We start from the raw sequence: 26,032 nt of genomic DNA, 5'->3' as shown, positions 1-26,032 counted from the left end.
TTTAAACAAAATTCACATTTTATTTAGGTTGAAATAAACTATACAAAATTGATTTTCTTCACCAAAAATAACAGCAATATTTTCTGTATTATTCCTAGATAAACCACAAAACGTGTATTTTTGTAGGTTTTCCAGGTGTTGCTTATAAATCAAGACGAGGCAGTAGATATAGTCATGGAAAAAGAGAGAAGACGGAGACATCGGTTGTCGGTATCCATGGCCTCTGATCCTGTGCTGACCATGAAGCAGAGGTGTTCAACAGAGACCCGCTGAAAAGCTTATGGAGCTGGAGGGAATGTAAACAGCAACAACCAGACGTGGAACAACAATGGCAGGCTCTTCCATCCAAACTTTAACTGTAATCTGTTCTTTTAAGTTCATTTAAGAGAGAGAAAATCTACACTGAAATCCTTGTTTGGTGAGTTCACATGTTTTTCTCACTGTCTGGTAATTCCCTTAACTGTCCATTACAGATTTTTAACAACATACGTAAAACTCCTACTATTCAAAGGTCAATTGTAAGCTTCATTGTAACATTTTAAAAAATGTATTCCTTCCTCCCACACCTCCTCAAAATTTATTTCTTCAAAAAACTGATAACTCAATACCTGACAATTGGATCCACAGTGATAATAAATGTGATGTCTAAAATGACTTAACTAAAACAATTCCCAAGTGCCATTAGCAGAGGTCACGCAGAACTGTAACACGGCACTTTCAACGCTATCTTCTGGAAGAACAGTTAGGTCTCCAAAGCACGAGAGTTGAAACAGGAGCCATCTAAATAGGCAGATTATCAATGGCTAATGTACTCAATGGGAGGCCTATAGGTCAAGATATTCAGTGATTAAGTGGCCTACACATACCTTACAGATTTTCTGTAAGATGTTTTCAAATTTCTTACAGATTTTTTCAAATATCAAATATAAGAGAAAGCCTACTTCAAAAGTCTCTTAGGTATTCTCAATGGTTTCTGAATTCTCTGTAGGAAGCTCTGACTTAGCTGTATAGAGTTTGATATATGTGTCCACCATTAAATCCAGATCATGTTTTATATCAAAATTTATGTTAAGCAAAGCCAAGTTACTCGACCTTTGGTCTGTCAAAGTGTTCCTCAGGTATGCTTTGAGACGCTTCCGCCCGTTTTCATAGCGTTCATTCTCAACCTTCATCACAGGAAGGATACAAAGGACCTTCAGCAGTGCATAAACATTAGGAAAAAACTTGATGTCTGGCAGATGGAGGGCTTCATAAATGGTGGATGGAAGCTCTATATCTTTCCCTCTGTGTTTCCACTTGATTCTCCAACAGTGCAGCTCGGCCGAGAGCGTGTCAGGATTGGGTAAGTCGCTTCTGTACATGTCAGCATGATGCTCCTCTGACGTGTTGAACTTGAGCTGTCCCATGACAGACGGGACCAGAGATAAGCATTTAAGAGCTTTGAGGTGCTGTTCTGAGAATATATCTTTCAGTTCCTGAATAATGTGTTCCACTGTTGGGACACTCAGAGTTTCTTTATAGTAACCCTCAGAGGTTAGCTGAGATTCCAGGTTACCTTGCTGTGCTCTGCGGAATTTCCCAGGGAGCTTCATTTGAATATCAAGTTTGGTTGCCAAATTTGTGGCTTCCTCAAACCAAAATTCATGATAAACTTCAATATTTTCCATCACTTCATTTAGTGAATGCAGCACTGCAGTCAAGCTACTGGCTGCAAAGAAGACATCAGAGGTTTGCCCCTGGAGATTTTTCCCAAAGGCTCTTGTAAAAGATAGAACATTTTTAAGAACAACAATGGTAACGATGAAATCAAAATCTGTTACTGCACTACAGAGGACAAATGCTCGGCCAGCTATACAGTTATTCCATCTAATACTTGTGTCACTATTTATACCATCTAAACATAAAACAAGCGCCTGGAGGAGGTCCACTAAAATCTCGAAAGCATCATGCCTGCCTGTCCAATGAGAATGGCAAATCTCCTTCAGTTCTTTACCCCGTTCTTCATTGTTCTGAAAGAGGACAGTGATTACATTGTCAAGTTCTAAAAGCAGTTGTGGTGATCGATGGAAAAAGGAACAAACTTCCTCAATTGTTCCTAATGCAACAGACACTCCCATAACAGGCACAGATTTTGCCAACCACATATTTAAGGCACAGGAAGAGCAGAGTGTGTAGATGGCTTGGGGATATTTCTCTAAAAGTCTAGAAGCAACAACTTTCATTTTGGAAGAAAATCCACTGGACACAATGTAAGCCTGACCACGGCAATACTCCATGTTTAATCCCCACTTCTCAGTTATTGTAGTGTGAAATTTCACAGCCAAAATTTCTGCATCAGCTTCATAAGGCAGGAAGCCCACGAATTCCTCTCTCAGGTTATGAGATTCATCAACAAACCTCACCAACACAGGCAGGTGCTCTTCCCCTGCTATGTCCACGACATCGTCAGTGATGATGGAAAAGAAGCGAGAGTCTCTCACCTCCCTGAGGGTCTCTTCCCGGATGCAGCTCTCACAGATCTCCAACATCTGCTTCTGCTGTGTTTTCGAACAGAACAACGTGTTAACTGCTGTTGTCTCAAAGCGCTTTCTCAGAACCTCCTCACCAGAATTTATCCGGCACTCCAGCAGGGCTTGAAAGTTATCAGGAGTAAAGAGACCTTCCGGGATTTCATCAGCTTCATGTCCATCCAGAGGTATGTTTTGTTTTCCCATAAGAATCAAAATTTCAAATAAAGATTTTAAGTATTCTTTGTTTTCCTTCTCTTCAAGGGTTAAAGGTAAAATGTCTTCATCCTGTTCTTCACCTCCCTCTTCTGCACTGGGCTTCTGAGCACTGCTGTTGTTTATTTCTTTATGTTTCTGTTCCTGCTCAGACGTTTCATCAACTGAAAAAGCAAAGGATTAATTTTATAAACAGGCCCATGAGGAACTATATATAAACAAAAAGATTACACTTTTGATTGGTTAAATATTTGAAATCCACAAATGATTCATTCAGCATTCACACAGCACCTACTGGACCACAGACTAGGATACAGAGATTAAAACAAGACACTCACACTCTGCTGTGGGAGACAAATACTATGAACAGATATATTTAATCCTCCATGTAAATGCTGTTACAAGAGAGGAAGGATTTCTTATAAACTTAACAACAAGGTGCAGCACACCCACAGAGTAATAACAGACAGTCTATGCTCTCATAAAAAGGAAGGGGGACAGAAATAATATTTATTGAGGCACTGTGTTGGCATTTTATGTGTATCATGTTACTCCCTCTTACAGGTAGGTGGTATCAACTCCACTGGACAAATGAGGACCGTAAATAACTGTCCAAGGTCACAGAGGCAGTTAGAAGGATGGAGGTGAAATTCAAATCCAAGCCTGTCTGGCTCCAAGGTCCAAGCTAATGCTGTTTCTATCAAAACATTAAGCTATCGTTTTATATGGGCGATGAGACTGTTATACAAACCAATATAACATAAAGTATATTCATGCAATTTTCAGGGCTAATATTAGAAACCTTCACCTAATCTCTTCATTTTGGATAGGAAAACTGAAGCCCTGAGGTTAAGGGTCCTGCCCAGAGTCAGACACATAACCCTACAAATCCTGGCTCCTGTGGTCTCTGTAAGCTCACTTTCTAACCCCCATGAGTTATAAGAAGCTCCAACAATAAATGAGTGCAGTTCCCCAAATCTGACATCATGTTTCAAGCTACTCTATTTCTGGACAGAATACCCTTCCTGCCTTTCTGTGCCTGAGTCCATGTCTCCTCATCTATAAAGGGGGAAAATAATAGAACTTACCTCAGGGCTATTCTGAGAATAAAATGAATTAATGTAAGTAAAGCACTTGGAATAACGACGTGGCACACAGAAAGCACTCAATAAAAAGTTACATGAATAATAGTAATAGCAGGAGCAGGAGGAAATAGAGGAGTAGTAGTAATAACTAACAAAACCAAAACGACTTCTAGTCCTCATCCTTTGGTGACACAGCTCAGGCATCAGTACCTGCAGAAAGGCTACTGTGACTCCAACCCTCCATAAGGCTAAGTGTCCCACAGCACTTATTCCTTCAACATTTACCAAGAACTTATCACGTCCTACACATCCTCACTGTTGCCTTTCCTTCCCTACGCTGGGACACGGTCTGCGTGTCTGCCACGCATACCACACGAGAACACCTAGTGCAGAGAAGGCAAAGTGGATGGCACAGTGTATTCAATAAAGACCAAACTGAACTAAGACTTTCACCTCACAGACAATTCCAGACCACAGGACAACGCCTGACACACTCTGACATCATTCTCACGGTAGGTTTTGGACATAAAACATATTTATTTGTCCTTACCAGGTCAAGGCCTTTTTAAAAGGCATTCAGAAGTTGAGTCATTAACACTATCACTTACTTTTTTTCTGTTTCAGTGTCCTGATTTCATCTTCACTCTAAATGACAAGAAAAAAAGAAAAGCCATCTTTAAAGAAAACTGAACTGCAGTATACCATCATAGACTCACAAGTAAAAAGCAAATTTTGAGTCAAATTTAATTCTTTCAAGAGCATAAATTCTTTATAAGGAATATATTCTTCAAACAGACAGATGACAGGAAAACCAAAACAATAATTTGCTAATGACTCCAAGCTTATAATAAAATACTAGAGGGGAAAGAATACATCATTTAACTTACTTTATACCTAAATCACTGTAACTTTGGGTTACAAGTGTTTACTGGCTAACAAAAGGCATGAAAGTATACCATGTTACTTGGGGGTCAAATCCAAGGGGAGACAAATCATGCCTTCCCCACCCCCAGTCTAACCTGGGGGATGCCATGTAAGAAGGAACTGCAGGATCTCAGAATCTAACACAAAAGCTATGAGAAATCCCTGGGAAGCAGAAAGGGACACAGTGCTGATATGGAGGAGAAATGGATGCATACAACAGAGAGGGCCAAGTGGCAAATAGAGGGTTAGACTGAGGAAGAACTTTCCAGTCGTGTCCTTTTCTCTCCCTCTAACCCAATACAATGCTTAGATCACAACCCACCCTATCACTATTCTGGGGCAGGAAAGCAGCAGTACCAGTGACAGCTGGAGACAGCAGGGTACCTGCAGGGCAGCATGGGACATGACACTGGTAACAAGAAATGTCAGCAGCCTAGCCAACCTGAACATTCCCTCCTTATCCTGTGGGATGCAAAGTTACAAGGATGGCAGATCTGGAAGGCTGTGCCTGTTGTAAGGTATCTGAGGTTCTCTGGCAGGCAGAGTAAGGGAAATGACAGCTAAAGGACGGGAAGCAGTGGAGCTCCTCACCCCTGGCACACCTTCCTAAGAAGAAAGCTGATGTGGAGGACTGCTGTGTAGTGTCTGCCTTCATCTATGAGAATTCCCAGAACAGTTCTGTTCCAAATATTCCAAGAGAATAAGAGAGCTCCCAGAAACAGCTCTGCATATATGTACACTTGGCAAATGACAGAGGTGGCATCTTACATGAGTGGAGGAAAGGAAAGACCATGTCGGGAAAACCGGTTCTCTATAAGGAGAAAAACAAAATTATATCTCTACTGGACAGTATACATACAAACTCCAAGTGGATCAAAGATCTAAATATGAAAGGTAGACATAGAAGAAAACAAAGAAAATTAGATAAATGGTATCTTAAAAAAAAGTACATAGTAGGTGGAGTGAAATGACATATTAAATACAGTAGCATGGATACCAACAGAAGAGGAGGAATGCAAACGGTAAAAGTGAAAGCAGGATAAACAGAATAAGGGCCTTGCTGGCAGCAATGAAGACAGAGAGCCATGGACCGAGGAGTCCGAGTAACTTAATTTTGTTCACCTAAGGTCAACAAAAAACCAGGCTGGTTTCAATCATTAGAACTAAAGGTTATCAAAGGAATATAAAAACATGCATAAAGTGATGCCATATACAGAGATTTAAAAGCTTTTCTAAACCCCGTCAGTACTTACTAATGATAGAACCCTTATCTCTAGTAAAACTATCCATGTCTTCACTTTTATACTTTCCCTTTCTTTATCCCTCTGTGCTGAATTCTGGAAATATACCTCAGCTCTACTTTCCTTACTACAAAAGAAAAGGTAGTGGTTTTTTCCTTCTTCCCAGGAAAGAAAGAAGCCATTGGGCTGTAATTAAAGCACACTTTGGCCCAAGTTAGTGAGTATCAACTGGCTAAATTTGAGGGAGATTTTCCAATTTAAATACTAAAACAATCTAATCATCTTACATCCAAGCTACTTCAATATTAACCACAGCATTCATTTCCCATAATGCTACCTTTGAAATATAGAGTAATGTGTTCAATTTTAATGTGAATGCATCTATATTTGATTTCATAGTATTCAGGAGGGGTGGGAAAGCTGAAAGCACATTGACATACCAATTCTTTTATTCGTTTTCTGTGTCTACTATGTGGATTGTTCAAATGGCTGGTAAGATCAAATATTGTTGGTATTGCATTATCTCGAAGAACTGTCCTATAAGGACTCTGAAAAAGAAAAATGTGTTAATTCAGACACGGTCCTTCAGAATGTATTACACATCAATAAAATTCTACGTTAATGATTTCCCCAGTACCCCTTCAACTCCAGCTCTAAAGTGTAGAGACTTGCAGAATTGATCATGTCAGTCCAGATCGGCTTATTATTTCTAACTCTTTCTGTATTTGCCCTTCTGTCAATCTTACTATTATAAATTAAGAACTGAATTGACAGTAGGCATAAAAAACAAAATGTATTTGCATTTTGCATATATATTTCTAATTCACCCTGCCAGCTACTTTACCTGTTCTGCCCTTCCATGAGCCCACAAAATCTACAGCAGGCACGGAAGTTTCTCAAATAATCTATACTCTTGTATGTCTGTAATAATTCTTCCCTCCTTTACCTGCTGTTCCCTCCACTTTTGCTACTATTATTAAGAAGCAGCAGGCACAGCGAAATAATACTGGACTAGGACCCAGGAGACCCAGGACCGAGGAACAGCGACTCACTCTGAGACCCGGGCCAAATACTTTCCCTTTTTTGGGGTTGCTTCCTCTTCAGAAGGAAATTCAGGTATTGAACTAGATCAACATTTCCCAAAATGGAACTACTCACATACTAATAGTGATCACGTTTGCCACTTCAGTTATACCACATCTGTACTTGCACATAATCCACTCCCTTTTATAGCTAACATTGTCTTAAGCAATAAAAACTATAAAATAATGATTTGATGGGCTAGTTATATTTTTAAAACATATTATAAAACTTCTAAAATAAAAATTGATTTGTATGCCACTTAAAATCACTCACACCACAAGTGATATACATAATCACACTTTTGCAAACACTAAACTAGGTATTTCTAAATTCCCTTCTAATCCTAAAGTTCTTATCATTGAGAGATGACCATCCTCTATCCTAACTCCTGTTAACCTAATCCAATCTGGCTAGAAGCTGGGTGCATACTTGGATGGTGACAGTCTTCCATAGTCAGCCCAGAGGAGGTCACACAGGGACAACAAGCTTATTAAGAAGTGGAGTAACAGATGAGTAACTGCTACTACACTCCCCCTAGCTAGTCCAAAGAAACAGTGCCTTTAATTTCTTCCTGAATTTGCACTGATAAAGACAAAACACGCTTCATTTTAAAAAGCTTCCTTGAGAGCAATGACTGTTTTAAAGCTAACTAGTAAAGCACGTTCAAAGTATATGCCAAGCAAAAATAACAACTCCTATATTTTTTCACCCAGGGAAGGAAGGTTAGGAAGATATGAAGGAAAAATATAAAATTAAAAGCAACGTATTATCTGAGGTTTTATCCAAAGAGTTGTTAAACACATTTGGGAAAAATTTTTATTCAGATTCAGTGTTTTCTAGTTCAATCCCATGCCTCACAGAAAACAAAGAAGACAATCTATTTCTTTTTTTTTTTTTTTTGGTGAGGAAGATTGGCCCTGAGCTAACATCTATGCCATTCTTCCTCTATTTTGTATGTGGGACGTCGCCACAGCATGGCTTGACAAGTGGTGCATAGGTCTGCACTGGGGATCAGAACCCGTGAACGCTGGGCTGCTGAAGTGGAGCACATGACTACTATGCCACCAGGCCAACCCTGAAAATCTATAACTCAATGATACTCAGATTCTAGTGCTGGGCCCATTATCCTGAGTCTACTAGGCAGTTTGAATCAGGAATTCATTAGGGAAACAAACATTGAAGGGAGCAAAAATTATACTCTACCCAAAGCGTTTCATCTTTCCCACTTAGCAACCATCTCAAAAAGCAAACATTCACACACAGTCAACTCTTTATATCTTACCAATTATTAAACAAGGAGAGGAGAGATAAAACATTCTAAGGAATTTTAAAAATTCAAATAAAATTAATTTCCGATAAAGCAAAGATATGACAGACCAGAAAACAGAATATATGAATGATAAACATGCGACTTTTTATAAATTTTGTTAAGTACGCATGCCAAAAGGGGCTATATTCAATTCATGTATGTGATAATTTTAACTCAGTACCAAGATTTAACCTTCAACTGCTGAATTAAGGTTTAAGCATAAAGCAATAACCTTACTCTAGCATCGAAGGTAATATTTGGCTTTGGCTGAACTAGCCACAAATGCCTACTGATGAAACCTTAAATGCCAAACTAATGAAGTCAAAACTCTTCAACATTTGGATACAGATACCAGATAATCCAGCTTTTAATAGCAGTATCTTCTACATGTGCAGAAGGAACATTTTCTCTCATTTGCATTAATTTATTCAAGAAGGAAGAATCATGTGGAAATTTAAAAAGCGAAAATAGCTCATCTTTCTGTTCTATGCTCTGACTAAGCAAGAATATGAGTGAACTATATCTTAAATTTTTCACATTAATCTTGTTGGAATTATCTAATTAAGAGACCATTATTTATTACTAAAATAAAAATATAAAAATGCATATGGCTTGTGTATTTAAAGTAATAATTTGGGATATTTTTACTTAATGTCAAGAACATAAAAGTAGTTTGCCTTTTAAACATATGAAATCTCTTATTCTGATTGATCGTTATGACCCTCTTAACAAAGCAAGGCAAAAATATCCCTCAAATATTCGTGATTAAACTGTTGAACCGGAATTGGCTCACCTCCCAATGACTTCACAAGTATCTGCTTCAATTAATTTTGAGAAATAAAATAACCCAATCATTCTTTAGTTTTCTGATGCCTCTGCAAAATGTATCTGAAAAAAATATCAAAATAAATTGCTGCATAACAACATATAGTGTACCTTCAAATCAAGTTTATGTCTATCCCAATATCTGATGATACAGTAGTTATACCTGAACAAGAATATATTAGCTATTTAACAAAACTGTCTTCCTACCTAGTTTTTAAAGTGTTTCAAGGCTGCTTCATTTCAGTCAAATCTGCCCTATTTGTGCCTTTTAGGAATCACAGCAATAACACAATCACTAAGGGTTAAAAATTCTAGAGCTCAGGAATTATGCCGTTTAACCTCATTAGAAACTGGGGCCCAGAGAGGGGAAGTGACTTGGCCAAATTCACAGTTAACAGCAGTAAGGCTGAGAGACCCAGGTCTTGATAAGAAATTGCAAATTATTGATGGAAATGTTTTTTCACATTAATTGTATGATTTGCTTCCTGTTGTATCTAGCACATAAAAAGCACATAACAATATATATAAAAACAAACAGCTCCGTTCCTCAAGGAAGATTTCACTCATAAAAAAGCTCTAGAGAAGTTGCTCCAAATAAAAATGCCAAGTTTACCTTAAATACATACTTTTACAATGTAAAATTTTCTGAAGGCTACACAGAAGTTTGAAAGTGGCTACCTCTGGTGAGTAGGAATGGGGCATCAGATATAGAGGGGTTAAAAAAAAAAAGTTTTTAAGAACAATACAGATACTATTCAGCTTTAAATCTGTCTTGTTAAAATAAAAGAAGAAAAAAAAGTGGCCAGGTGTAAGGATACCCTCCACCATTAACAGATAAAGATTTACATTTCCAACCAGATACTGAGTGAGTGAGAGAGAGGGAAAACAAAAAAACCAAGCCCCGCTATTACTTACAGTTCGACAGATCATAGAGGTCTCAAAGTGTTTGGCACATAATCGATAATGTTTATTTAGTTGATCAGGTGTTTTATCTTCTAAATCTGCTCTCCTACAATTCTCCACCCACTTCTGGCATCTATAAATAAAACAAAAATACAATTATGGAATATGAGCTCAACGTTTAAATTTCAGCATTCAGTTTTAAGGCAATTATATACTATGGACAATGGATTCCTGCTCCCCTCTACCTGCAGAACATAACATCATTTGAAGAAGATGATTAATAACAAAATGAGAGCTGGAAGAAATCCTAGAAATCATTTAGTACATTCAGTTACAGACAAGGTTAAGAAGTAATCTGCTCAGAGTCATGTACAAAATCAGCAGCAAAACCAGAACTTAAATCTGAGTCTTTTAACTCCCAGGACACCCTAGCATCAGAGAGGACTCCATCATCAATAGCACAAGTAAAAAGCTGCACAACCATGAGGCCAACGGCCTGACATTCCCCTCAGGATTTCAACTTAAACAAGTATATGAAACAACAGTGTCACTGTAGAAAATTAGTGAGTAGATGTTCTATAAATAACTAGAGTTTCTTATGGAAGCATGACAGCTGTATTCATTTGTATTATGAACATGATTATTACCTACAATGATACATACAGACTAGACTGCCAACTCCATAAATGCAGGGATTATGTCTACATAATCTAGTACACAGAAGGTTTTGAAGGTAGTAAACAAGACAAAGTCCATACCCTCTTGGTGCTTAAACATCTGCAGAAAAAATAATAATAATAATAATAATGCTTACTAAGTACTTACTATGAACCAAACATTGCTCTAAGTCCTTTCCATAGGGGGTAGTATTATTAGCCCCCTTGTGTAGATAAAGAAATGAAGACACAAAAATGTTAAGTAATTTCCTAAAGGTTATAAACTAGATCTTTCCTTCATTCCTCAAGTTTCTATTCTGCCATGAATAAACAGCGTCATAAATGTGAAAACATACTTTATAATTACATCATAGTACATTTTCATATGTCTTAACATTCCAACTCACCCCTCCACACACCCGGACACTTAATTCCCTCCACTCTCAATACGTAAAGCTATGGGGAAATGTGATTATCTAACCTAAACCAAAACCACACCTAAACTGCACAGCATTTCATCCGACCAAGAAGTATCACTGCCCACAGTAATGATGCCTAAGATGCCCATATTTTCATATTTTTATATAGCTGCACAATATAATTATAAACACTTCATGTTTCAACATCCAAATATTTAGTATAAAAACTGTCTCACTATAAAATAACTTGCCACATTGCTACAGTTAACTTTGCTTTTTAATTCTTGAATCTCTGGAGAGCTTCACACAGAACACTACTGTCTGTAGGATCTCTGAACTATGCTGAAACAGCTTTCTGATACCAAGAGCGCCCAGATTCAAACAGTGCAGACTGGGCAGACAGCCCAATTAACTACATCTACGTCTCTCATATCAGATACCTAGAAATAAATCTAGTGAAAGATTTGCAAGGCCTCTAATATAAAAATATTTTAAATAAGTGGAGGGAGGGGCCAGCCCCGTGGCCGAGTGGTTAAGTTTGTGTGCTCTGCTTCTGCGGCCCAGGGTCTCGCTGGTTTGGATCCTGGGTGAAGACATGGCACCACTTGTTAGGCCACGTTGAGGCGGCATCCCACATGCCACAACTAGAAGGACCCACAACTAAAATACACAACTATGTACTGGAGGGATTTGGGGAGAAAAAGCAAAAAAAAAGAAAAAGAAGATTGGCAACAGTTGTTAGCTCAGGTGCCAATCTTTAAAAATAAGTAAATAAATAAATAAATGGAGGGATATTCATGGATTGGTACACTGACTTCTAAAGGTATCAATTCTCCCAAATTGATTTACTGATTCAACACAATCACAATCCCAGCAAGTTATTTTGTGCATGTCTGTGTGTGTGTATGTGTGTGTGTGTGAGAGAGAGACACAGAAAAGAAATGACAAGATGATTCCAAAACTTTTTATACAGAAATTTAAAGGACCAAGAATAGTCAAGACAATCTTAAACTGAAAGATTTACATTACCAGATATTAAGATTTACTACAGCGCTTACTCAGACAGTGTGGTCTTGGCACAGGGATAAAACAATGGAACAAAATGGAGAGCGATGGATACTTAAGACAAAGGTAGCAGTGCACAGCAGTGAACACAAATTTTTTTCAAATAGTGCTGAGTCAGTTGGAATGAATCTTGACCCCAACTTTCACACCATACACACAATAAACTCCAAGTGAACTGTAGATCTAAACATGAACAGCAAAACAATAAAGCCTCTAAAGGATAACATGGGAGACTACCTCCACTATCTCGGGCAGACAAAGATGTCTTAAAGAAGGCAACAGAAAACACAAATGCCAGAGGAAAAGATGAATTAGTTAGGCTACTTTACACTTAGTAACCTTTCTTCATTAAAAGAAACCATTTAAGAGTGAAATGGCAACACACAAATAGAAGAAGGTATCTGCAATACATACACATATCCAAGATTGGACTCATAGCCAAAATGCATATGAAGAGCTTCTACAAATAAATCAGACAGCCCAGTACAAAAATGGGCAAGAGACTTGAACAGGCAATTCACAATAAAAAGGTTATCCGGACAGCCAATACATATGAAAAATAAATGCTCATTTAAAAAACCTCAATCTCATTAGTCATCAGGGAAATATTAATTAAAACCAAAACAAAATATTACCATTTACCCGAAAGTATGACTACCATGTAAAAGAGATAATACCAAATGTTGATGGAAGGTGAAACAGCTTTGCCCATCAACAGCAGAAAGGACAAACTGTGGTATACGTTTTTTTTTTTTTAAAGATTGGCACCTGAGCTAACATCTGTTGCCAATCTTTTTTTTTTTCCCTTCTTCTTCTCCCCAAAGCCCCCCAGTACATAGTTGTATATTCTAGTTGTGAGTGCCTCTGGTTCTGCTATGTGGGAGGCCACCTCAACATAGCCTTGATGAGTGGTGCCATGTCCGCGCCCAGGACCAGCAAAACCCTGGGCCGCCAGAGTGGAGCACGCAAACTAAACCACTTGGCCAGGGGCCGGCCCCTGTGGTATACTACTACACATGGAACACTATTTGGCAATGGGAATGAACAAACTAGCTAGATCTCACAAATATATTGTAACACAAAATAAGCCAGGAGTACACACTATGTGATTCCTTTCATATTAAGTCCAAGAATAGGCAAAACTCACCTATGGTGATTGTGCAGAAAAAGAGTTAACACGGCAGGCCCGAGACTGCTATCCTTAGAAAGCCTTGTTTCTAAGGTTGGCCTTTTGGCTAGTGTCTGGGAACTTGGCTGGTAAATAGTTCCCTACACTGACACAAAACTTTCCCTAACTGATAAGGTGGCTCACTGTGTCTGAACTGTTTGTGAATACCATCTGATTTATACTGAACACCTGCCTTCCTTCCGGGAGCCTGGAATATTAGTAAATGCTAGGCAGAGAGTGTCTATGTGACTAGACCCCAATAAAAACTCTGGGCACTAGGTCTCTAATGAGCTTCTCTGGGCAGAAATGTGGCACACATGTTACTGCATTTTCACTGCTGGGGAAAAGTGGGCTCTGTGGGACCCCTCACGGGAAAGAGAGAACATAAGGAAGCCTAAACATGGATGCCCCCATCTCTACCTGTGCCTTTTCTCCTCACGGTCCAGATGCCTGTTCTTACTGCATCACTGTAATAAACCTTAGCTGGGAGTCCGATGACATGCGGAGTCAGGTGAGTCCCTCCAGTGAAGCTCTGAATACGGAGGGTGGCCTTGGAGACCCACAACACAGTGATGACAGTCAGAGGAGTGGATACATTCAGGGGGTAACAACTAGGACTGGGCACAAAGGAGGCTTCTCAGGTGCTGGTAATGCTAGACCTTGAACACTACCTGGGTATGTTCATTTTGTAAAAATTCATCAAGTTCTAGACTACCATTTTGCACTTTTCTCTACGTATGTCATATATCAATAAAACTGCTTCCCTCACTCTTCCCCTTCTGCTCAATAATCAACTAATCTAACGTGTGTGAAGTCAGACAGTGGCTACCACTGGGGAGAGTGGGACAATGACTAAGAGGGCCACAGAGGAGAGGGAGTTTGGGATGTTAGTAATATTCTATTTTTTTTTTTAATCTGGGCAAAAGTTTCATGGACATGTCACTGAAAATGCTACAAGTCATATACACTTAGGATTTGTGATCTTCTGTGTATATGTTTTACATCAGTAAAGTTATAAAAACTACATATGACCACAATAAGTCTTTTAATATACACACTTATATGCTTACATAAGCATATACATACTTAAACAATTATCTCTCAAATTTTTCTTTTTTTTACTGTCTCCCCTTTCCTAGCTCTCCCTGTCATTGTTCTGTGCCTCGTACTCCAGACTCTGCAGTCTTTTCCCTTAGCAGAGTGGGAACGACTCCCCAAATCCATCTACTTCCAAACTTGTCTTTTGCCTTTCTCTAACCCTTCTCCACACTGCCAAGTAAATGTTTTAAAAAGTCTATTTGAGATGTCTTTCTCTGCTTAAGACCCTTTCATGGCCTCTCATTACTCTTAGGGTAAGGAACCAACTCCTCACATGTCTTAGACCTCACACAATCTGGACCTTGTCTACCTTTCCATCTTTATATGGCACCACCCTTCCACTCTCTTTGCCCCTCACATGCCTTACTTCAGTTTCATGAACGCACTGCGATCACTTCTATCCTGGGGCTGGTTCCCATGCTGTTTATTCAGCCTTGTATCGTCCTCTTGTTGTTTTTCACTTCCTTTGCATAGGAAAGCCTATGCAAAGATCAGCCTTCATATCTTAGCTGAAATGTCATCTCTTGAGGGGAAACTTTTCCTGATGCAGATGTGTGTACACATATGTGCAGGAGTATGTATATACATACACACACCCCCAGGTACGGTAGGCTCCTCAACCTCTCTGTACATGGTCTCTCAACATCCTATATTTACCCTCCTATACTATTACCATCGGTATAATCATGTCCTGGGTTCTCCCACTTAAAAACCCCCTTTACCTTGATCCTCTACACAGCAAAACTAGCTTGAGTCCATTTTCACCGTACCCACTTTTTCCCACGTTCTCTCCTTAATCAATTCAAAGGAGGCTTCTGTTTTATTCCTTTCCCACTGAAACTGCTCAAGACTAATAATGACTTCCATCCCGCCAAATCCAATGGACACTTTCTACCCTCGTCTTAATCACCCTTTCAGTACTATTCAACCATCACTCACCACTCCTTTTTACATTTTGTTTTTAATTTTTTCTTTCAATGATCTCCTACTACTGCAGCATTTCCAAAAACATATTCCAAGGAATACTAGTCAAAGAATTGTTCCCTTTATTAAAAAAAGGCTTCATGGGCAAATAAGTTTGGGTAATACTACAAATTTTATCCTACTCTTGAGGTTTGAGATATTCTTGTGGGACCTTGAACAAGTCAGCTAACCTCGCTGTGCCTGCTTTGGTCATCTGAAACCAGGGACTATCTCAAAACTTACAGTGAGGGTTAAGTGAAATAATGTACATAAAACACATAGAATAGGGCCTAGCACACAGAATATGAAGTATTCTATAAGAAGTATTATTATTATAACTCACAGCACTGTTTGGAGGATTAAATGAAATGCTATTAAAGTACTTTAAGATATTTTACAGAAGCAATTCTCAAACTTCACAGTCTCAGGACCCTTTACACTCTTAAATTATTGAGGACCCAAAGAGTTTTTGTTTATGTGGCTTTTATCTATCAATATTTATCATTATAGAAATTAAAACTGAGAAAATTTTTTAATATTTATTAATTCACTAAAAATAGCAACCCCATTACATGTTAACATACATAACATTTTAAGGAGAAATAACTATATTTCCCAAAACAAACAAAAAACAGTCAGTGAAAAGAATGACATTCTTTTCCATCTTTGCAAATCTCTTCACTGTCCAGCTTAAGAGAAGATAGTGGCTAGATCCTCACATCTACTTTTGCATTTAATCTGTTGCCATATGTTGTTTCGGTTGAAACAGATGAATAAAATCTGGCCTCACAACTGACATGCAGTTAAAAAAGGTTATTAAAATATTCCTCCTTTTCCCACATAATTGTGGATGTTCTCATTTGATACTACACAAAAACTCCACAGGTGGTGCTTCCTTTAAGGATCTGTTGCAATGCAGAATCTGAAACCAGACCAATGAGCACTGTCATAGTGAAATCCATTAGTCTATCCTGCACTTTGAATACAGCTTTTATCCACGCTTGTCTTTGTAAAATCATGAATGGGTCAATTTGGAAAACATTACTTCAGAAAGTTATGCAGACCATCTGAATGGTAACACACTTCATTACACAATATATTTAAAAGTCACATTTATCAATCTCACCATTGATCTCATCAGAAAAGTCTTTAATAGGGAGCTGTCAAGTTCAAGGTCATGCACATAAACTTTCCAAAATTCTAATTTTTGCTTAAATGCTTGAAAGTCAGTTGTTTTACTTGAAGTGGCAGGCTTATTTCATTTATTTCCAAGAAAATGTCTACCAAACACCTGCATCTGAATAATCATACTTAGGAAATTTTAGAAAATGCAATACACAACTTACCAGAGCAATGATGTTATTCTACAGTATGCAGCCCCTGAAAAATGATGTTATTCTACGTTATGCAGCCCCTGAAAAGCTCCACTGGATCCACTTTACTGAGATATACTGTAGGCAACTAGACTTTTGGTGGTGAATGTGAGGCAGTCTATACAGAAGTCAAAATATAATGATGCACCCTTGAAGTTTATATAACGTTATAAACCCATGTGACCTCAACAAATAAATAAAACTCCACCGCATGCTCCTGAGAGAACAAGGACGAAAAAGGCAAGTACCAACAGTGTTATTATGAAAATAGGTTTTACTTTGTGGCCTCCTTGAAAAGCTCTTGGGGACCCCTCACGAGTGCCTGGAAAACTACCACTTACCATTTTCCAAGCTAGAATACATCAGCTCTCAAAAAACTTTGATTAACCTGCCAGAAGAACTTTGGAAGACCTCACCACCTCAGGGTGAGCTGGTACTCACTGCCTGAGGAGGGCGAAGAGTGCTTCAAAGCCCAGCTCCCTCCAGCAGGAGCTACTCACAGCTCTGCCTGTGCCTGCACCACGTCTGGGCACGGGCTCCACTACGCACCGGCCCCAGCTTCCTGCCAAGCCACCCCAGGGCAATCAAGTTTCAGGCTATTTTTTACTTTAATTTTAGGTAATCTCTGACCTCCCTGCCACTGCCCTAAAGTGAGCTGATTTTATTATTTCATATTTTTTTTTTAAAAGAAAAAGCACATTAATGCCACTTTTTCTAAACCAAAAGAGGTATATAGTATGAAATTCCACCCTGCACCCTTTATTAATTACACTCTTGAATTTTAAATTACTTCTAAATAGCTGTCTCTAAAAGTGTGCATGGAATTTGCAAATACGATGAATGGGAAATGTACTATTTAATAACATTAAATACATTTAAAATTGTTAATGACGTTAACTTCTGAAGAGTAAATTGATAATGTCACATTTTATCAACCTTCCCTACAACCCATTTACAGGAAAAAAAACTAGTTATAACTAATAACCCTAATAATACTGATATTAATTCAATAATCACCTCTGGAAACTACTTCTTTATTGTAATTAACTCTGGACATGACGGAAAAGAAACTGTCAAATACAGCAGAATTTGAAATCCTATCATATGAGGAGACTGGATCTGGATTAAAAAGTTAAGACCTTAAAGACATTACGTTAAATAAGCCAAACATAAAAGGACAATTATTGTATGATTCAACTTAAATGAAGTACCTAGAACAGACTAATTCACGGAGACTGAAAGAAGATTAGAGGGGGGAGGGAGTTATTGCTTAATGGTTTTGCTTAAGGTAATAAAAAAGCTTTGGAAATAGATGGTGATGGTAGCACAATATTGTGAATGTAATTAATGTCACGGAACTATACTCTTAAAAATGGTTAATGGTAAATTTTGTTATATATATTTTACCAAAGTTTTAAAAATTAACAATGTAATATACCAAAAACCGTTGAACTGTACACTTTAAATGGGTGAATTGTATGGTATGTAAAATTATATCTCAATAAAGATGGTTAAAAAAAGAGTTAAGAAAAGTTTGTGATTTGGTGTTGAAATATTCCGAGGGTTCTTACATAGCAAAGGGCACAGCTTTGCTCAGTGTGACCCTGGGGACAAAACTAGGACCTCCGAAGCATAAATTACAGGGAGGCGTATTTCCACTCTACACAAGGAAGAAACAAACGCCAAAGCTGTCCAAAATCCTCAAGTTTCCCCTCACAAGGCCGAGAACCATCAGTGGAGGTGTTTCAGCAAAGGGCCAACTGTCAGGAACACACAGGACCCCTAAAGGGTCCATAAATACCTTGATGGTGGAACGCAAAATTGTGAGTACGTCGTTTCTCAAGTAAAGGTCCTTATGTTAGATTCTCAAAAGTGACAGTGACCCAAAAAAAGGTTAAAAAGCCATTACTATTGAGGGAATCCCAGTATTTCAAGGGATACTGCACTAGATCTCAAGACTCCTTCCAGATCTGAGACTGTAGGCCCTATACGCCATACTTCCCCTAAAGACTATAATGAAAAGCATATTCACTACATGTGGACACAAATGACCTGCGGTCCAGAACTGACTAGTGGTGCCCTCAATATGCACCACTATATAAGCATATAAGCAAAATTTACTCCCAAGAATGTCCTTGGGATTAAATTTGGGTAAAGATAATGCTGAAGGAGGTAAGACCTAGTCAGATTAAGATGCTCCTCTTCTCTGCTCCCAGAGAACCTCAGAGCTTTTCCTTTCTCATCTCCCAGAAATTTAAACACAGGAACAGCCCAGCGCTCAATCCTTGGACTTACCCTGCTTTATTTACTCGGCATTATGGCTTTAAACGCCTTTAAGAACACCCGTACTTACAATCTCCAATCTAGAAGTCTCTAAACTCCGGACTTGTGTACCTTTTTACAGTTTAGCTCTTAAATATTTAGGTCACTGATGTAAATGTGGGCCATTCTGAGCTCACGTCTGGATATGGTATGGAAAGACATCTATTCCTGAACCTATCAGACCTCTCAAACCTCTCACGTCCCAAACCAAACTTTTAATATTCTTCCACCAAATCTGCTCCTCCTAGTCTTCCACAGCTCAGTAAATGCTCAGGCTAAACATCTTAGAGTCATCCTTGACTTCTCTTTTTTTCTTGCAATCTACATCTAAACCGTTAACAAATCCTGGTGGCTTCACCTTCAAAACCTATCTCAAATGCAACAACTTAACCACCTGCTCCCCTACTAACCTGGATTATCACAAATGCCTTTAACCGGACTTCCTGCTCTCACCTTTGCTACCCTACAATCTATTTAACAAGCAGCCAGTAATCCTATTTAAAGTAGACGCCTCTCTGCTCCCAGCCCTTCCAGGACTCTGTATCCCACTCAGAAAAAACCCACAGCGGTTCCCATGGTCTGTGACCTCCTACACAATGTGCCCCTACCATAGCCACACACGCACTTTCTGGGCTCACCTTTTCCCTCTCCCTCCTTCCTTAAACCAGCTCTAGCAGACCAGGGACTTCTGGCTGTACTGCTGACAAGCACGCCCCGCCTTTGCGTTGACTTTCCACCTCTGGCAATGCTCTTCCCCTAGACATCTCCATGGCTGGCCCCCTCACCTACGTCTGGTCTTTGCTCAAATTCACCGTCTTAGTGAGGCCTTCTCCATCCACCACCCTGTTTAAAGTAGCAATTGTGCCTCCCCTGCCACTCCTCATTCCCCTACCGCAACATCTGCTCTTTCTGCATAGCACTCATCACCGTCTGCCTCACTGTATATTTACTTGTCTATCCCCCTCACTAGAAGGTAAACTCCAGAGAGAAGGGTCTTTGATTTGCTCATCTGTACACTCTCGGTGCTCAGAACAATGCTTTGCACACAGTAGGCCTTTAATAAACCTTTGCGGAACTAACAAATAAACAGCGTGCTATATCATTATCGCCAGCCTATCGATCTGTCTCCAGAATGGACTGTAGCTTTCTGCAGGCAGCGACACTGCCTCATTCACCTTTGAATTCCCGGCGCGTAACACTGCTCGGCACATAGTAGGTACTGAGGCGAAATGAATGAATCAACGACAGGCCTACGAAATATCCTCAGCCTTTCCAACGCAGGCCCCACGCCACCACCCTCTAAACATAAGCCAGAGCGTGTGGGCTGCCTCAAGGAAGAGGTTTCAATAGTGATTGCCATGCCCGCACGCGTACCTCCCCCCACCGCGCCGTTATCCCCACAAGAACCGAGCGAGATAACGAGTAACGGTCAGAGTCAGAATCTGAACCAGGAACAAGTCCCAAGGAGGGAGTCGTTGTGACTTGAGATCAAAGAAGGTGGCCGGACTCCAAAAAGAAACCCCGTCCCGGGGGTGGAGGGAAGGAGAGGGAAGCGACTCGGTGACCACAATCAAAGAACCCGAGTCCCTCTTTTGACAGCTGAGGATACTGAGGCCCAGAGAGGACAGGGTCTTGCCCGAGGTCACACAGCACGCTAAACAGGGCGAGAACCAGCCCCCCGCCCCGCTCCCGCCCGCGCGCCGCCCCACTCGCTCCTTCTTTCGGGTGGCGCCCTCCGCGCCGAGCCCCCGCGGCGCACGTGCTCCGAGATCCTCGGGCGCCCGCCCGCCCCGGGGCTAGGGTCGACGGCCCCGGAGTCCGCGGCGCCGGCTGTGGGAGCGCGCCCCGCGGAGGTGGGCCCGGCGGCCCGCTCGGCGCGCCGCTCACCTGGCCGGGTCCCGCGGGAACCTGAAGAAGGCCAGGTCCGACTGAGTGCTCTTCCGCGTGCAGTTGGGGGCAGCGCAGAAGTTCGGCATCGTCGCCCGCCCGCCGGCCGGCCCAGCCCTCCCCTCCCCGCCTCCTCAGGGCAGCCCGCCCGCCCGTCGGGGCCGGGGAGGGGAGCCAGGCCGGCCGGCCGGCTCGGCAGGGCCGGCGCGCCGGGGGAGGGGCGGGCGGGCGAGAAGCCGCGAGGGGCAGGAGGGGCGCCGCGGTCCGAGGCCGGGCTGGGGACGCGGCTCCACAGTGCTGTGAGCGGCCGGGAGGATTTACCGCCGCCGCCGCCGCTGGTGCACCTCCCGCCCGCCCGGGACGCTGCCGCCTCCTTCCCACAATGCACCCCGGCGCCCGGGGGTGCCCTCTCTTCCCTCAGCCTTCCTCCCCCGCCCCCTCCTTTCCGCCGACTCCTCCGCAGGCGGGCACGCGCGAGGAAGCGCGCCGGCCAGGGCGTGGCGCGGCGGAGGCGGGGCCTGCCGCGGGCTGCCGCGCTGCGCCTGCGCACGGCCTCCCCCGCGATGGGAGGTGATTGCGCATGCGGTCGTGTCTCCCGGGACTCGGGAGCAGGCGAGTCCCGGGCCGCTCCGGTAGGTTGGGCGTGCGCGGGTTTCTGCAGCTCTGGGGCGAGCTTGCACGTTACATCACCGGTGCATCTCTCCTTGCTTGGTTACGTTGCCACCACTTAGGCCTCCATGGCAGAAATCGCCGTAGACTCTTAAGGGCCTCGGAATCGGGACGACCTTGGTGACTGATTTGCACACTCCCGGCAGATCTGCGTGCAGGAGTTGGACGCAGACGTGGGTTGTAGGAGGTTCCATTTCCCCCAGCTTTGCAGCTACTGTGTGGCCGCGTTAGCGACTCAGAACGGTCATCCCCAGCCTCGACTGCAAGCTGTGGGGCGAAAACTCAAAAGCAATTACTCCTCTCTGGGGAGGCTTCCAGAGGAGCAAGAATAGCGACATGGTTCCACCTGCAGCCCTCTAGAGATTGGTCCCTCTGTCTTCCCTTCACGGTGGTGGCCTTTTAACGTTCCTGTGTTAAGTGCCAAAATGAGCGACCGCTATCTAGAACAAAGGATTAGTATCAAATTTTGCGTGAAATTGAACAAGTCTGCAAGCGAGACCCACCATCTTTTAAAAGAAGCCTTTGGGGATGAAGTCATGTCAAGGGCCAGAGTTTTTGACTGGCATAAAAGGTTTAAAGAAGGGCGGGAAGATGTTCGCGATGATGCCCGAAGTGGTCGTCCAGTCACCCACCGGACTGATGAAAATATCCAGAAGGTCAGGGACTTGGTTTGTTCAAACAGGCAGTTAACGGTGAGAATGATGGCTGAAGAGTTAAATTTAGATAAAGAAACCGTTAGACTCATTCTGAAAGAAAACCTGAATATGAGGAAAGTTTCTGCAAAAGTTATAGCGGATATTTTGAAGGATGAGCCTAAACCTCGAAAACTTGACTTTCGGTCTGATCTTTCAAAGGAAACTGGGAGAAATGGCTCACATACGAGGAAAAAGGTGACAAGTTCTGAAACATGGAGTCATCTCCAGTGCGAAGCTGGTGGGGAAATGCCTCTGCCTGTATCTCATCCCAAAATCCACTGCCCTACCAGCCAGCTTCTGCAGGCTTCATCTTCAACAAGCCTTCCCACCAGGGCAGCTCAGGATTGGTTCACACCGTGGTGAAAGGAATGTGCGGTGGCTGACCCTGAGCTGGAGAGCTGCCTCCCCGTTATGCACCTTCATTTGCTGCTCATCTGTTTTCCGTCTTCTCTGCCACTCCTCCCTACATGTCATGGCCCTCCTAGGTACTCTTTGCTGGACTATTGAGCGATCTTCTTTGCTGTTCTCCACAACTTGGAAGAGCTTTTGGCTGTTGAGTTCTGGTACTTGCTTGTTCTTGATTTCTTTTGCTTAACAAGTTTGGATCTCTTCACTGCCCAGACCTTAGCTTGTTGTGGCTGTCCTGTTCCTTTGTTCTCAACATTCTGCCTCCGGGGATGGTACCAGTGCAAGGTGGGAACAGGACCTCCTGGAGTTTGTCTGTCTGTGCCCAGGGAGGCATACTCTGCTGGGAGGACCCCAAAAGAAGGCCTACTGTTCCAACCTGCTTCACAGTCAGGGCCTGAGGTATGGTACAGAAGGCAGTGGCATGCTGACCTAGTGAGCAATGCTCAGGGCCACTCCAGCCCAAGCGACTCAGTGGGAGCCCCTCAGAACTCAAGGGTTGGACACCCATACTGATCTTCTCACAGACCTGACCCTCACGGAAGAACAGGGTTTGCTTCCCTTTAGTCCTGTGCTTTGCACTCTACCCCCTCCACCCCCATTTGGGTATCCCCTCTGCTGGAACAGAAGGATCTGGTCCTAGAAAATACCAACCAGGGGACTTAGGCCCAGGCTGTGATGTGTGAGGAGGAAGAGCAGGTGACACTCTAGACCTTGAATTAAGGGAGTGTGCTGCCTCCGTGCTGATTCTCAGACGGCAGCTTGTTTTTAGTAAGCAACACCAACGTTGTCAGGTGATTTCTGAGCACCTGCAGTTTTTAAGAACACTGTTGGGCATTGACAGTGTGAGGTTATGAAGCGCGATCAACAAGATCACCCAGGGCTGGGCGGACTTCATGGATGAGGTGGTTCCTGAACTGGGTCCATAAGGAAGAATGAGACAAGGAGCTAGGAAGTTAGGGAAAGCGTCCCTGGCGGGTGGAACAGTATGAGGCCTCGAACCTGCAACAATAGGAAAATGATGGCATTCTTGGCTGAAATAGCAGAGTCTAAAGAGGAAGATAATGATGTGGCACAAGATGAACAATTTGGGATAATTTGCTTCCTGTCCTCTGCCCCCAACTCTACGCCAGTAGTTTATAAATTGCTTCCCCTGTGTCTGTGGATAGGTTTATAATAACACACTTATTTGATTATTGAATTTTCCCATCAAACCCTCAAAACAGTCTCTACAAGTTCAAACTCTTTCATCTCTTCCTTCCTCTGCCAGGATTTATGGAATGGAACTTTTCCCAAGTGGGTTCCAAATAATACCACATAGACTGGAAACATCTCAGAATGTCTGGTGGAGGTGTGGGGGTTCGGGGGGATGGTTAGTAACAGCATTTCACAGGATTGGTCAATATCTGTGTTTTACCCAGGGATTTTTACACAAAACAGCTCCTATTATTTAACTAGTAAGTTAGTATACAGGCTCAACACTTATTTATTCAACACAGTTATTTTTAATTCTGTTCTTTCATTGTCTCTATCCCCTTCAAAAAATTACGAGTTCCCCACTAATACCTGTCAGTTTTGAGGCATCCTGAAACCTAGACCTTATCCTACAAATAAAAGATAATTGTGCAAGATCATTCTTAAACCAGCAACAGCTTACAGACTTCTGCCTACTTAGTAATTTCTAGACATTATATTTCAGGACCATTATGTCTTCCTACATCAGAAGAGACCCTGGGTTCCCCACAGGCACTTGCCACCAGGGACACTGCACTTCTGGAACAAAGCTGTCACGACTGGCTATTGCAACTTTGTGGCTGAACCTCATATTAATCCCTGCTCAGGCCCAGAGGTAATTGTAGCCGAATTGTGTGCTCCTGGGCCCAAGCCAGGATCCCACAAAGTACCTATAGGTATTATCTCCAACCTGATTACAACACAGAGGTCCTGTGAGAATTTACTGCTAGATTTATTCCTGTTCTGAACAGGGCTGAAGTGACCCTTCCAGAGATGCTAGACCAAGACCATGCTGGAGCGTAGGGTACCAGAAGCTGTGTTGGCCCAGACAGGGTTTGGACACAGAGCAACCAGAAGCAGGTAATCAGGAGTGTGAATTCAAATTGTTCCAAGTAGCTATAATGAAAAGGATGTCATTTATTATCTTAGATCACGTCCCAAATGGAGGTCAGGTCAAACTTAACTACTTGAAGTCGTTGCCCATTTGCATGACTTCCAAGAAAATATTCAATAAGATAGTAAATGCTAAGATGCCTCATATTTGGGGGAAGTAAAATTACTGCCCTAACCCTTGTCCAGAGCAAACCATTCAACATGGCTGCTCAGCATCAGTAAACCCCAGGCTGGAACATGATCTAGGCGTGTCTCCAGACAAGAGAGTTACATGACAGGGCCCTTATGTGCCCACCCACCAAATCCATTTTGTTGCTGATAGAAATTTGCCCTGGCCTGCACCTGCTCCCCAGGCCTCTTGAGCTCCTGATCCTATAGTCTCTGTGCTCTCCCCATCATCACGCACCAGGCTCTTGTCCTTGGCTTTTCTCAAACACCTCTCAGTTGATTATTTCTCCTTCAGTTTGCTCTCCCTCCTCTGCTTTCCTGGTGCTTTGTTTTCCGGTTCTGGACCCACCGCCCTCCAGCAGCTGCTTTTGGCCACTTTGGTGTGCTGATCTGGAATCGCCCTTTTGGTCATGATTTCCACGAACTTGCAGCTCCTCTCCCCTCTGATTTTTGGCTGCCTCTTTCGGCTCCCCACTTCAGCCCTATAGTCTTGAGTAAGGAAATTGTCTGTGCCTGCCCTGGCCCCAGGTTGCCTTTCTGTCCTCAAGAAGCGGGGTGGGGTGACGTGGGGGATCGTCTTCCTGTTTTTGTTTTTTATAAGGGGCGTAGAAGGAAGAAAAAAGCTCCCTCCCACCCTTAGCCAGCAGGGGTTCCACTCCCCAGAGGCAACCAGTGTTAGTAGTTTCTTAAGGGGGCAGTTGGTTAGCTGTGGTGCTCAGGAGTCATGAACGTTTTTCAGAGATGTAATATCCAAATCCCATTCTCCCAGTGACTGTGTCTTCCCTGGCAGGAGAAGCTCCAGCTAACGGTAGGAGAGGAAGCCTGGCTCTGTAAGACCGGAGGAGAGCTGGCCATCTCTAAACCTTGACCACAATTCTCTGGCTCAACACAATCAGTTAATGACAGTCTTTGGCTTTTTGGCTG

The 26,032-nt window shown here is 42.1% G+C and overlaps 2 protein-coding genes across 4 annotated transcripts; one reads left to right on the top strand and one right to left on the bottom strand.

Moving 5' to 3' along the window:
- On the bottom strand, positions 1-21,401 carry THAP12 (THAP domain containing 12). 3 transcript variants are annotated; one of them, XR_011541140.1, is made up of 6 exons: positions 10,106-10,228; positions 9,159-9,253; positions 6,414-6,521; positions 5,501-5,543; positions 4,417-4,453; positions 2,845-2,887 (listed from the first exon to the last, which is right to left on the bottom strand). XR_011541140.1 is itself a non-coding variant. In XM_070624085.1 (5 exons), exons 1-5 carry the CDS (start codon positions 21,131-21,133, stop codon positions 954-956), a joined length of 2,289 nt encoding a protein of 762 aa, XP_070480186.1. In that variant the 5' UTR covers positions 21,134-21,401; the 3' UTR covers positions 1-953. The 3 variants fall into 3 exon arrangements, 1 of the variants encoding a protein (XP_070480186.1); XM_070624085.1 differs by lacking the exons at positions 5,501-5,543; positions 9,159-9,253 and adding an exon at positions 21,045-21,401 and having other exon boundaries at positions 1-2,887; positions 10,106-10,226; XR_011541139.1 differs by lacking the exon at positions 5,501-5,543 and having other exon boundaries at positions 4,359-4,453.
- Positions 21,402-21,994: 593 nt separating this feature from the next.
- On the top strand, positions 21,995-22,974 carry GVQW3 (GVQW motif containing 3). The gene has a single exon (XM_070624086.1). It carries the CDS (start codon positions 22,139-22,141, stop codon positions 22,769-22,771), a length of 633 nt encoding a protein of 210 aa, XP_070480187.1. The 5' UTR covers positions 21,995-22,138; the 3' UTR covers positions 22,772-22,974.
- The last annotated feature ends 3,058 nt before the right edge of the window (positions 22,975-26,032 follow it).

This window comes from Equus przewalskii, chromosome 6, assembly GCF_037783145.1.
Source record: "Equus przewalskii isolate Varuska chromosome 6, EquPr2, whole genome shotgun sequence".
Classification (NCBI taxonomy): domain Eukaryota; kingdom Metazoa; phylum Chordata; class Mammalia; order Perissodactyla; family Equidae; genus Equus; species Equus przewalskii.
This window is presented reverse-complemented; position numbering and strand designations above follow the sequence as displayed.

Coding starts and splice junctions, on each gene's coding strand:
- THAP12 (XM_070624085.1), bottom strand. CDS start 21,133: ATGCCGAACTTCTGCGCTGCCCCCAACTGCACGCGGAAGAGCACTCAG. Junction 10,227..21,044: donor TTCCCGCGGGACCCGGCCAG/GTGAGCGGCGCG, acceptor TTTTATTTATAG/ATGCCAGAAGTGGGTGGAGA. Junction 2,888..4,416: donor GACACTGAAACAGAAAAAAA/GTAAGTGATAGT, acceptor TTGCTTTTTCAG/TTGATGAAACGTCTGAGCAG.
- GVQW3 (XM_070624086.1), top strand. CDS start 22,139: ATGAGCGACCGCTATCTAGAACAAAGGATTAGTATCAAATTTTGCGTG.